Raw genomic sequence first — 13,347 nt, forward strand, 5'->3', positions numbered from 1 at the left:
TTTATTGTTTGTTAAAGTGTAGAAAGGTAACTTTTCTTATCGTTTCACCTGTATAAATGAGTCATTTGCTAAAACAAGGTAGTTTGTACCAGGTAAAGTGAAAGAAAGGAACTGCATCTACATTATATCCCTCGGTATGAACTTTGCAGTCTCGCACTCCTCCTGTAAAATCATGCTAGTGCTGAAGAATGCTATCCTCAAAAGACTTTAGAGAGCTCTGAAGTTGTTATTCATTATTGCCCTCTAGTGGTTTCATGTGCATTTGCATTTTAAAGGAGAACCGTAAGAACTGTATATAATAAGTTATGTGGGAGCAATTTCTATAAACACTGATGCAAAAAAAGGCAATGGCCATGGGGGTGGATGCACTCTGAGTGTCTCACATGTACCAAGACTTTATAAAACAAAAACATTTTCTTGCTGAAAACTATAGATTCATATTTTAGACCAGTTATGTATACTGTTATATCAGGACACAATGAGGTCCACAGGAGGTGATGTTCCACAGTATTTGGACCAATTATCAGTTCGTTAGTATCTTATTTTTGAGGTAAAGGTTCATTTTAGCAATGATTTCCAAAGAAAAAGTGAAAAATGTACATCTAAACAGTGGTAACAGTGCAGGTTTGTCTGGTTATTATTATTATATGCTTCTTTTGTCTTTGTGTATTTAACATCATAAGGCATTCAGCTGCCCTGTTGTGATATTTTGAGGTTTTTTTTTTGTTTGTTTGTTTTTTTTAAGCAACATGAATAAAAACAAATTTGTACCTAAGAAGAAAAAAAAAGATTGATGGAATGAGTATATGTGAGTTAAAGCCAGTTTTTAAGGTGCTAATGTGTATAAAAACTAAAGCATTTCCCTCACTGTGTGGCAACTATATGCTGGCGTGTTTTTGTGTCACAACAAAAACAGGTAGGAAGAATTGTTTTCAATCAGATCCGTTTCAATCAAAGGGAAAAATATTTTTATGTTTCCTGTTCTCTGTCTCTCTAGTAGCTTTTTCCCATTGTTTGTGTGTTCTCCTGCCCTGATGACCCCCCCGCAGCTGAGCTCTTCTTCTGAGAGGTCTCTGCTGAGCAAGTGAGAATACTCAGTGTTCAAACCAGCACGGCCCAAATAAAAGCACTTCCTTCATCCATCCTGGCAACAGTTACCTTGAAAACATGAGCATGCCAAAAAAAAAAAAAAATGCCTCTGTGGTGCAAAAGAGCAGATTTACACACAAACGAGTAGGCCTGGAGCTTTCCTGGAAGTGCTGAAGAGGCTGAGATTTTTAAAATAACAGCAAAATTGCTAGAATAAGAGAAAATTCAATGGGCTTCCTCCTATTGTCTGAACATTTCTCGGGAAGTCACAGTAAATGGTGTCAGCTCTTTCTGCCATGATAGCCAAATAATCTCATGACACTGTTTATGGAAATGACTTTGCAGTTAGATAATAAGCCCAGAATGGCAAATTAACATAATCAGCATAGAAGAAACTAATCCCTCGCACGAATAAAGTAAATGTTCGACAGCTGTTTGCTCAAATTTTACAGAAATATGTTGATGCTGAGAGCACCAGAATTTAATCACAACAAGCTGATTAAAGGAAAGAAAAAAAATCCATTTTTAAGCCCACTCGCTCTTTCAGTATCACAAATCCAATTTTATGTACAAATAAGTTGATTTGCCATGTTTCATTTATTTCATTGTGCTTATGTATTCATCACATTCCCATCTTCCTCCACCTCCTTCTGCGAGCCCACTCTGACCGGTAAAGAGCGTGTGCTCTGTGTGGGTCGGATCGCTGCGGAGTTTCTGTCTTGCACAGCGATGAGCGTTAGTCATCCAGGTTGGTGGATGAAGAGAACAAGTAGCTCAGGTGGGTGGAAGTGCCCTCATATTGGATCACAGAGAGGCCTCAAACAACAAAGAACAATGCCTCTGAGATGAGAAGCAGAAGCAGAGCAACGTTTTTCAAAATAGGGCTTCAAAAATAACTGTAAATGATACCAGCTTGTGCCTGACAAAGAGGCTTAAATCCTTTTCTTTGTTCCTAATATTAGTTTCTCATCAAGCCAATTAGTTTGTGTATATTTAGAAGTCGCCCAAACACACAGGAAATTATGCGGAATTCCTGAAAAGCACAACTCTTTATAATTTCGTGTATATCATGCAAAAAAATAAATAAAGGAATTAATTAGAAATACATTGAATGGAGACTCAAAGGGATTATCTTTCAACGTGACAATATTGTTGAAGAGCAATACTGAAAAACTTTAGTGCTACTTTTAATTGGAATTAAGTGTACAAATTTAAAACCATCTGTGTTTTCCCATATGATTTGGAAATTGGATGTGGCTATTACAAGCTCATCAAGTAAAATGTCCCTCAAATCATCTGCATCATTATATCAACAACACCCAAATTAATCTATTAATTTTCCAGTTAAAATTTCCATCAGTTTAAAGGCAATGGACAAAAATAAATAAAAAAGTTAATAAAAAAGGGAGCTTTACAATATACTCTTGATCATTGAATTTGATTGTCTGAGGCAACATGAACAACAGATGGTGCTACCAAAAAGGCAATGAAACTAGACATTTACAGTCCATATACAGGCACACACACTGTACCTAACATACAAAAATAAATCATCAAGTATAAAAAAAGACAGGCTTCATACCACAGTACATATATCTGATCCATTGTTGAGACTACAACATCATCAGCAATAATTATTCAAATCTACTGGTTGCACATGCTAAGAGATGATAACAAACCAGTTAATGGAAATTTAAAACTCTAGTACGATTCGGCGTTTGTTTTGGCTCGACCCTGTGAGGAAGATGCACGCTGCATTTAAAATTTGAGTTCATGTTCAAAGAGCGCGAGCAACAAAAGGCAGGCCCAACCCAACAGGAGACCGAGGTTCTGGAGGAAAAACATGAGGCACGGTCTGTCGGTCTTTACTCGATTCATCTCTGGAAGCTGATGAAAGAGAGAAAATAAGAGTAAGAGCAAAACCTTCAGCAGTTTGGCAGAAATACAGGGTAGGGCTGGCATTATTCTCTAATTTTCGTACTTCCACATAACCTTGTGAAAATAACAGTCAGCGATTTTCCAATCGCTCAGTACTTTCCAACTGTACTACTTAAGGTTTAAATCTTAAACCAGAATTTACAAGCACGCTAAGCACTCCATGACGCTGTTCTGAAGCACAGCTGGACTTTGAGCTTCTTGATGCTGAGGTCAGCTTACTACTAGTTTAACAGGTAAAACCTTTTGTTAATCACACAAATTAGTGTGTTAGTACTTTGTAAAATAATACAAAGTGCACAGCTCAGGTTGATGGGAGTGCCGCTATTTTTGCAGGCATTTGGTCACGTACAAATGCCTGCAAACTGATGACAGACAATCCTGAGAGACACATAGCATGAAAACAGGTTGATATACACACACCCCTAAAAAGGGCTCAGTTTTTGGTTCCTGATGGTCTCTTGGAGATTGGAATAATTTTATGTGCAATTTTTCATGATCTGCAAAAGCTGTAATTCTCAGCTGTTTGACCAGTTTTCCATTGGTTTAGTTTCTGCTAAAACAATATTTGAACTTGAATTTGAATTTGAATTTAGTAGTGGCATTAGAACACATTTAATGACCCTTTAAAGACTCCTGCTGGTTAAAATGCACTAATTTAACCAAAGTATTATCACTCATTTGTTTAGTATTTTGACTGTTTTTGTTTAGATTAGATTGAAGTTATTAGCTAACACTAGCAAGACTGAAACAATAAGCTATAGGGGTGCAATGCTACAGTATTAGCCTTAGCACACATGCTAATGCTAATAGCAAAAGGAAATGACTTTCACTCACTAAAACTATAACACAAAGCTTTTCGACTGGCCATACCACACAGTGACAATCTTATTCACATTATTAAATCTAAAATCATATTTATAAAGAGCAACACAGACGTGACGATTTTTTTTGTACAAAAACAACAACATTGTAATCTATCATTGAAGTTAAATGTTTGGAAGTCTATGGGAATTTGGAGCCATCATCTTGAATGAACTGCATTTTTTAACACTGTCCTAGCTGGAGTTTTAGAGCCAGCCTCCAAAGTTTCTGCTTGAGATCATTGGATCAGTTTAATGTTTTGTAAAGTGTTACTCAAACTGGAGTTCAAAAGTGCATTTACGGGGGACTATTTTCAAGGGGGACTATTGATACATTGAGGCACTAGTTATTACTGCACCAGGACAGAGGATCACTGAAAGTAAATTATGTCACCCAGTGCATCTGTTTGGGTCATTCACATTTGGGATTTTTTTTCTTTACTGTTTTTGAACAACAATAAAGTTTTATGGTAGAGACACCGTAGATTACACCGTAGGTTCTGACCTTTTACAGGATTTGTTGTCAACATGGAATGGCTAATAAAGAATATCACAAGCCATGTGCTTCACAAAACCTGGCTTACCATTTCCACCAATGACAAATAGAGAAAAATCCCAGCAGTGACAGAAAAGATCCACTGCTGCACTTCTGTCTCTGAAGAAACAAAAAGTCCGATGTAGAGCCCCATGAAGGCCGTCAGAGCGCTGAGAAAGTTCATTAGCACAGCAGTCTTCACTGAGAGTCCAGAGCTGAGCAGCACTGCAAAGTCCCCTTGGAGACAAAAAGCATACAAGATAAGTCAGCCAGTCAAGGAGAATAGTTTCCAAAAGATAACAAAGTCATCCAAATGAAAACACAGTGACCTCTCACCCATCTCATGTGGAATCTCATGACACAAGATGGCCACAGTGGTCGCCATTCCAGTCTCAGATGAAGAGGAGAAAGCTGCCCCGATAACCAGGCCATCAGCAAAGTTATGAAGACTGTCTCCCACAATTACCATCACAGCCAGCAGAGAAACCCCTTGTCCTGGGAACACAAAGAGGGCCTGTGTCAACAAACTCATCCTCAAACTGTAACAATTTCTCTGTCGTGCCAGGCAACTAATTACAAAGCACAACTCATTCATCTGCGTGTGATGGCGCAGCTCATTTAAAAAACAAGAAAAAAGAAGTTTAGCTTACTTGGATGTGAAGGACGCCTTGTGTTTGCATGCTCAGGAGACATTTCTGTACACTCCAAGTCATCCACGGGTCCCTGCAAGATAGACATACCTGTTAACACCACAGATTCTTGAACATTTTTAGCCTTTGATTTAAGAGAGAATTGTAGAATAGTTGTCAAATTAAAGGAGATACATGAGACTTAACTTTAGTAGTAGTTATGCTGCCTTTAGCGTTAATATCAAGAAGTTATTCATAAGTTGTTCCAAGTTATTTCCACAACACAATAAGTTTGCCATTTGCAAACAATATTACTTTCAATGTCTTTGAAATTGCACATCAGTAATGTACAATATGAAAACCAGTGGCCCCGAGACAGAATCTTGGGGAACCCCACACAACAGATTTCAGTTTTGATTTTGTAGCATTTGCCTGGTAAACTGATTCCAGTTTTCAAGATAAGTGTTCCTACCAAAGATAATGCCAAACCTCTAACCCCATATGTGCATAGTTTGTTAAGTTAAAGGTTATGATCAACTGTATCATTTTTTTAACTAAAAATACTCCCACAACATATTCTTTGTTTTCAATAGCAGTTGTTACTGTATCTATGAAGCCAATGAAAGTGTGTGTTGTGGTTCTTTTGGGTCTAAATCCATACTGTACCTTATAGTACTCTGGAAATAGAGAGATGGGCCTATAGTTTATGAGGAGATGTTTATCTCTCCTGTCAGAGCACTTAGATCTGCTATCCAACTTCTTCTGGAGCAACCTCGTTCTCGGCTGAAATCTCACAGCGACCGTGCGTTTGCTGTAGCTGCCCCGGTCTTATGGAACAATCTTCCTGTTGATATCCGGGCGTCTGACTCTATGCCACTGTTTAAATCACGGCTGAAGACTTATTTATTTAATCTTGCTTTTCCACCTAGTTAACATTTGGTGTGCATTGGTACATTTTTATCCGTTATGCTTGTTAACTACTTTTATATATTATGATTGTCAAGGTTTTGTAATTGATACGTGCCAGGTCCTTTCTCTTTTCCCTCCCATCTCCTTTTTCCTATTTTATTTTTTTGTCAAGCACCTTGGTATACCCTTGGTTTTTTAGTGTGCTTTATAAATAAAGTTTATTATTATTATTATTATTATTATTATTATTATTATTATTATTATTATTATTATTATTATTATTATTATCTCTAGGTTTACATATTGGCACATCCTTTGCAACTGGTATCTTTTCAGGAAATAAACCATATATAATGACAAATTACATATGTGGGTAAATGGTTTCTAAATCCATATTAGTTAGGCTTTCCATGTGAGGGATCTACTCTCTGAGACCTGTTTGTGTATTTAAAAGGATCAAGTCCTGAGGTATTAAACTGTCTTTGCACAATTCAACAGCATGAAGTGATTGCTGAACGATTTAATACTTCTCATTCTCCAGCATCCTACATGTTCTGTTTCTTTACTCCCTCCTACACCACTAATCATTTTGTTATATAAGAGCAGTGCGGAAATTTTGGTGAATTTCAGTCAATATTTGATCAAGAATTTGGGGGAATTAATACTAAATAAAGTGTGATGAAAGATGGGATCAGGATTATGCCAAATCTTTGTACCGCCCCTCAACTTGTGTGGTGAATACCATTCTCTAGCACAACACTTGCTGCTTTCTTGGAGGCGTAATGGGGGAGTGAAGCATAACTGGGGTGAATGAAATTATTTTCACTTAAATAGGTCTCCTGTGTTACAGTGTTATCGTACACATTTCATCAATGTGTTGACATGAGCAGAATTGCCTTACTATAGTCACAGCTGTGTGTTTTATCACTAAATAAATAACATGGATGGGTATAGGAATGAAAATTTACCTGCGAAGAACAGTCTTTTTATTAAAACAAAGCAAAAAAACTGTTCACTGTGACTCGTGACTGGACTCACCAGCTGTATTGTGGAGATAGACTTGCCTCTCTGTGAGTGACCCTTGCAGTTCAAGGAAAGGTCACCGCCATGACCCTGCACACAAAAGAAATTCATGAGATCAGTTGCTCAACATGCACAGTCATAGAAATGTGTTTCTGCTTTTGCAAGACCCTTAAATGTTTAAGATCAGCCTGTGATGCACTGCTTCTGAGTAACTTTCTCAGATTCATCCTTTTTGTCATTAAATTGATAAAGGCTACAAAACAAAAGCCTTACATGACTATGAGAAGGGACTAAAAAGGAGAATAGTTTTTCAATGAGGAAAAAGCTGTAAATCCCAGCAATCACTCCCAAGATCTTCCACAAATAATCTTTTTCTTCATCATAGTCCTCATCACCATGATTGTGTGTGCTGTGATGGAGGCCAAGGATCTGCAAAGTAGACAGAGAGGAAACAATTTACTCCACACTCAAGCTATGTGTGTGGTGGGTTATAGTGGACGGTGCGGTGACCTTGTACCTGTGGTATGAGGTGCAAGAGAGCGTCTCCTGACAGGGTTCCCACTGCCAGACCAACAAACAGCTGCAGGATTAGTGAGTAGGTTTCTTGGCAGGAGTTGAAGAAGATCAGACAGATACCAAACATGGAGCCCACCGTGATGAGAAAGACAGCAGCTGTGCTGTAGCCATATTCTGCAGGAAGGAGACAGCTTTGCATAAAACACCAAACCAAAAATGTAGTAAAGAACAAGTGATTTATTATGTCTGGCCTCAGAGGCAAGTGCAGCTGATTCGGCCTCTGCAAGCCACTTTGCAACCCGCCTTAACCTCAGCTCATCCGTACACTGCTATTTATGCTATTTCTAACTTAGTCAATGTTATGTTCATTGCTGGTAAGAATTGCTACTATTGGTGTGTTTTATTTAGCTGAAACTATAGCATGTTGTATTTATTACAACGTTGGTTTGTGAAGAGAAACAATCAGGTAAAGCGTCTTACTCTCGAGAGCTGTGGGCAGAGATCCTCTTGTTTGTTGCTCTTCAGGCTCACAGGCATTGCCTAGCAACTGCTGAATGATGGCTGGGCAAATTTGTCTGAAGTGTTCCTTGGAAATCGGCAAATGAGGATCCAGAGCAAAAATATCCACCAGCTGATTGGCTGAAAAACATACCTGATTGGAATAAAAAGAAAAGGCAAATTTGGAGGTGAGTAGGAGGTATTTCAAATCAAGTCTCACTGTGCCTGAGTGAAGTTTTTCATTCAGTGTTTTATGATTTTCAGTACTTTTTGTTTGTCATAACCCAACCAAATATTTATCTCACCATACCTGTGCCCAGTCACTGTTTATTCCTTCAATTTCGGGGTTGCAGCTATCTTGCAAATCCCTAGCCACCTTCTTTGAACCTACTATGATGCCTCGTCTCTTCCTGTTGCGAGAGTGCATCCCTCCTTCCCGTCCTACTCCCAGCTGACGAAGCAACTCCTCCAGGTCTAAACAGATAAATGCAACACAATATATCAGGGGTCAGTGCTTTAAACCAGCATTTGTTTATTCTTGGTTTAGTAAAAGACAAATAAAAAGATGGGGACAAACTGTTTTGAAATCCAGTACATCAGTCATTTCTTGGTGTGACTGAACCTCAAATTAACGTGCATTTTTTACTGTCATGAAATAATTTTAACAATTTTCATATGTGTAAGTATAGTTTTATAGTACTGCCTTTGATGCAGTATTTGAGCATCTAGTCCCAAGATAATCAGTTCCCTCTTGGAGCATGTCTGTTAAGAGGACTTACAAAAAACAAAGAACAGCTAAAGCCTCTATTATTGTTCAGTAATCTTGTAATAATCATTAACTGTATAAGAATGATGGACATATCTTCCTGCATTCTTTCTAATAGCCAGCAGGGGGCGACTCATCTGGTTGAAAAGTAGTATGATGCTTTATCACCTTAGTGAACACTTTCCTGATGACTTATTTAAAATAGTATGATGTATGTGATGGTCTCCTTTAGAGTCAGAAAGAAGCAGGATGCGTTTTAGGACAGGCATCCTCTGTGATTGACTCGTCACTCCCTTAAGGGTGTGCAATATTTCCCAGTGTCTCAGTCAGATCCAACCCAGTATCGTGATTTGTGGCTTTAAAGCTGTAATGGCTTCACAGTGGAACTTCATGTACCAATGGGTAAGGTCATAGTGGCTATGACCATATTTTATATAGAGGCTTTAATATGAACAATGGATCCACTGGCTGTTGCTAGTAGAAAGTGTTTGAATTGTCCCACCTGTGCCTTCAATCAGGCAGTGGTTATATTCACATAGTAGGTAAACCAGCTGGTGAACAAAACCATATTTAAAATCTAAGGTGTCCTTTTCTCAGGCTGAAAATGGAGCTAAAACGAGAGCATGTGTTGTACAAAGCTAATGCTGCTTTGCATTTGATATTTCTATAGGTAATGGTGTGTGGCTGTGGTCTGGAAGGAAAATATACAAACATGCTCTTTTGAACTCACCCATAATCTGCAGGTTACTTGTGCAGTTAAGAGAATGAAAGATATAATCTGTAAAGAAGGCAGGAGGTGGCAGGTTTCTCTTTCTGAAACAGTGGCCTTGGAGAATATGGCTAATGATGGCTGCGGCCACTCTGGGAACAGCAGATGTACCAGCACCTGGATTTCCCTTAACATCAGCATCTTCCAAGAGATGAGCTGCATCGATGCACTGTGGTATGGAAAAACTGAATTATTTATATGCAGGCGTACACACGGTAAAAAAAGATATATCTGTCAGAAAATGCTCTCTCACTTGGGAACTTGAGGGTATATGGTGGCTGGATGGCTCATAGTGTTGGTTGATGACCTGCAGGATGCTTTCTGTTTCATTGGATGAAAGGAAGCTGTTGTCTTCAGCTGGATGTAAGTTAGTGAGGGCCAGAAGATAGAACTGAAAGTTCCCAGATGAGGAGGAAAAGGAAGATGGAGGGGGGGCAGCATTTGACACACACAGGTCTTGCAAGTTAATTATATAGTACAGCAGGACAGTTGAGATCTGCTGGTAGTTCTCCTCAGTGAGGACATCCTTCCCATCATCCTTCAGCACGGAGAGGGCTATGTCTGGTGTCAGGCACTGTAACAAGGACAGGACCGATTAAAAATCATAATTATAAAAAAAAAAAAAAAAAAGTTTTTTTTTTAATACGTTTTATTTAAAGGAAGTTGAAAAAATCTAGGTCATGCTGACTTTTGAAAGATGTTGTGTTGATAACAGCACTACTTTTTCTCTGCACACAATGTTCTGTTCTTTGCTTCTTGGAAAAGAAGCGGTTGAGACCAATTAACCCCACATGCAGGTTGCAAAAGTTTGAGAGAGTGAGTGAAGCACTGTTTCTTCTGGGAAAGAGCTGGATATTCATTGAAGAGAGATAAAAGCTACTCTCTTAATTACTAAATCTTAATTTAAAAGTTTGACGCAGACATCCTTATCTTCCACGTCATGCTGCTCTGTTGTATCTTAATTGCCCCTGGGGGATAAATAAAGTCTTTCTGATTCTGATAATCACACTGTCAGCCCAGCTGCACAAGCATGTGTAGTACCTCTAAATCCACTCTGTAGAGTTTATTATGTCAAACGGAGGGATGTTTAAAGCCATGAATGCTCTGTGCAGGTCAAGGACTTAAGCCTCCACATCCACTCACATTCCAGCCATAACAAACATTTTACCCGCTGTGTGTTCAGGAAAAGCATTATTGCCCTTGCTCAGTTTAGCATTTAGTGACATTTTAGTGATAAAACATTTTAAGACAGGTGTAAGCATTACCTTCTCACACATGTCCTGAGAGCTGCCCGTCCGCTCTGTGCAGCGCACTGCCTGAAGAAGTGTGGTGATCAGCACACTGGTTCTGTTCTTCTGGAGTTGAGCCTTGTTGTCTGGCCCCACGGGCAAATTCAAGGACCTGAGAGCCTCCTGCAGGTATCCCTGCTCCTGCCCTTTCACTTCCAGCATTCTCCCAAGAGGACAAAAATACAGCAGTAGCAGCAGCAAACACCAAGTACTGCTCATGAAGTACATGTTCCTACCAAGGTCGTCAAACTCCCTCACACTCCCAGGACTGGCTAGGGGTTTGAGATGACAAGGAAGTGATACACGGAAAACAAGAAAACAGAGAGAGAGAACTGTATCAAGGTGAATGATGGCAGAAGGCTACTAAGAAAGGCAGTGATGTTTTCTAGACAAGGGAGGTGCTAATAATAGGCACAACTGATCTGACGTGAACTGGACGGTTCGGAGGTGAACCAGTCCTTACAGTGCCGGTCAGTAAAAGCCTGGGCCCCTCAGTCCATAACAAAAGGATTAGTGCAGGCAAGTGAAAGAGAGCACAGGGGCAGGGAGACAGGGGCATGAGGGGGAGACTGTAGACAACATAATTAGTACTGAGGAAAAATAGGGACCGGATAGAAGCTGTTAGAAATGTAAAGAAATAGCTCAAACAGAGCCACATCTGAGATATCTCCTCTTAAGCAGTGGGTATGTGGCAGTGGGTATGTGGCACAGAGTTACCTTTTTGATTTATATCTCAGTTTTTAGAGCAGTCCATGGATTGAATCGTTTTTAGCAGCTTCAGTTGTAAAAGAGAAAGGGAGAAGCTGATGTGAGTGAGTGCATGTGGTGTGATGATCATAAGCACTCCATGTTTAAGCACCAGCGACGCTCATGTCTAAGGTTTTCATATTATGCAGGATCTCTGAGTAATCAAGGATCAACCATGCACTGCAAAACACGCTAAGCTTCCCAGCATCCTCCTACACTGGAAACCCTGCAGGTCGATTTGACCCGGCAACAAGAGCACATAGTTTATTGTTTAAAAATTCCTGTAAGCTACAATAACACCTGAGAGAGGACAGATGAAAAAGCTTACCCGATGTACCAGGCCTATACCGTTCTCCACTCTGCTCCAATCAGCTGCTGTGACGAGGTCTGTTTTCCTCCTAGGGTGAAGGTTTTCCTGGTAGGGCAGACCAAAGATCCAGTGCTTGTTTGGGGAGAATTTTGGGGCATTGGTGCTGCCGGTAAAACCCTCTTATGAGAAGTGAGTAAGCTCCTGAGGATTAGCTGCGACAGCCTTGGAGGGCTGTAGTTACCATGGAGAGTGCTGCCTCATTTTCAACAATAAGGTGATGGTGGGGGGCTGGCCTCTAGCAGGGGTGACTGAATGGCTGAAGCCTGATGGAGTAATACTTAAAAAGCTCCCTTAGGAAAAAAGGCTTATGCATAAATAGACTGCTTTGCTGTGTTTCTCTCTCTTTCTGTATTTTTTCTGTCTCTCTATATCATATATTTTCTTTTTCTATCAATACATATCACATCCCTACAAAGAAAAATCCATAAAAGTTTCAATTCATGCTCTTAATCCTGTCACTGTGAGCATCTATAGTGCCAGAAAAAACAGGTGCAATGCAGGCTATGAAAAAAGAAACATCGTTCTCGGCTGTGACAGAAAGTGCACGCCATGTCTCGTGTATAAGATGGACAAACAAAAGCCATTTTCAAAAGTTTCTTTAGATTTGTAGATAGAGGCAAGCAGAGAGTTTTCCTGACCTTTCTAATGCAGAACAACATCTTCAATGTAGCATTAATGGGATCCTGGTTGTGCTCGATAAATTAAAAAAGAACAAGGGTGTTTGCTCAGGAGGGACTCGTGAAATGATCTGGCAGCTTTTTAATAGCTTTTTATATAAAACGGGTATGTCAAACTCATTTCACAATTGAGGGCCACAAACAGCCCACTTTGTAAAATCCCTGTTTAAGTATACATTTAATCCCAATCTTAGTATTAGAAAAAGAAGTTAGTGCAATTAATCTGTCTCAGATTTTCTATATGTTATAGGTAATGAAAGAAATCTGTCAGCATGACTCTTAAATTAAAACTGTAAGGGGGAAAAACTCATTGACTGTCTTGTAATCATAAAACAAAGGTTTTTGTCAATTCGCAGAAAATGTCTTTGACTTTTCTGTCATTTAACTGTTTATCTATTACTTACTTAATCTGGCGTAGTATGAATGGCAATGGGAGAGATCCCCATCAGTATAAAAAGCTGTGAAAGTTGTAAAATTACAATTCAATGCCCTCCTTCACAGTGTCCCATGAAATCCAGCGGGCCATATTGAGTCTTTGCCAGGCATGGCCATGGAGTTGGACCCAGCAACAGGTGATTCATATTGAGGCACAACTGATGAAAGGCTTTTTGTTCCAATGGTTTATTGAGCACTTAGTTTAAGACCATGGTGACTGTAGGCTTAATATACTGTGGACTGCTAGTTTGCTTTGTGTGCTTTTAGGTTTTTGTTGTCCTGAACACCCTGGAGTGT

The 13,347-nt window shown here is 39.4% G+C and overlaps 1 protein-coding gene across 2 annotated transcripts; it reads right to left on the reverse strand.

Annotated features, from left to right (window-relative positions):
- Positions 1–1,667: 1,667 nt before the first annotated feature.
- On the reverse strand, positions 1,668–12,155 carry LOC146380440 (zinc transporter ZIP12-like). Of its 2 annotated transcripts, none has more exons than XM_084939512.1 (13): positions 11,897–12,155; positions 10,798–11,089; positions 9,786–10,106; positions 9,494–9,701; positions 8,308–8,471; positions 7,980–8,151; positions 7,501–7,673; positions 7,257–7,412; positions 6,999–7,073; positions 5,073–5,145; positions 4,759–4,917; positions 4,472–4,659; positions 1,668–2,976 (listed from the first exon to the last, which is right to left on the reverse strand). In XM_084939512.1, exons 2-13 carry the CDS (start codon positions 11,047–11,049, stop codon positions 2,848–2,850), a joined length of 2,070 nt encoding a protein of 689 aa, XP_084795638.1. In that variant the 5' UTR covers positions 11,050–11,089; positions 11,897–12,155; the 3' UTR covers positions 1,668–2,847. The 2 variants fall into 2 exon arrangements, with proteins under 2 accessions (XP_084795638.1, XP_084795637.1); XM_084939511.1 differs by having other exon boundaries at positions 10,798–11,093; positions 11,897–12,154.
- Positions 12,156–13,347: the final 1,192 nt, after the last annotated feature.

This window comes from Perissodus microlepis, chromosome 9, assembly GCF_051167445.1.
Source record: "Perissodus microlepis isolate ML-2025 ecotype Zambia chromosome 9, ASM5116744v1, whole genome shotgun sequence".
Taxonomy (NCBI): Eukaryota; Metazoa; Chordata; class Actinopteri; order Cichliformes; family Cichlidae; genus Perissodus; species Perissodus microlepis.

Coding starts and splice junctions, on each gene's coding strand:
- LOC146380440 (XM_084939512.1), bottom strand. CDS start 11,049: ATGTACTTCATGAGCAGTACTTGGTGTTTGCTGCTGCTACTGCTGTAT. Junction 9,702..9,785: donor ATATACCCTCAAGTTCCCAA/GTGAGAGAGCAT, acceptor TCCATACCACAG/TGCATCGATGCAGCTCATCT. Junction 7,674..7,979: donor TCTGCCCACAGCTCTCGAGA/GTAAGACGCTTT, acceptor TCCTTCCTGCAG/AATATGGCTACAGCACAGCT.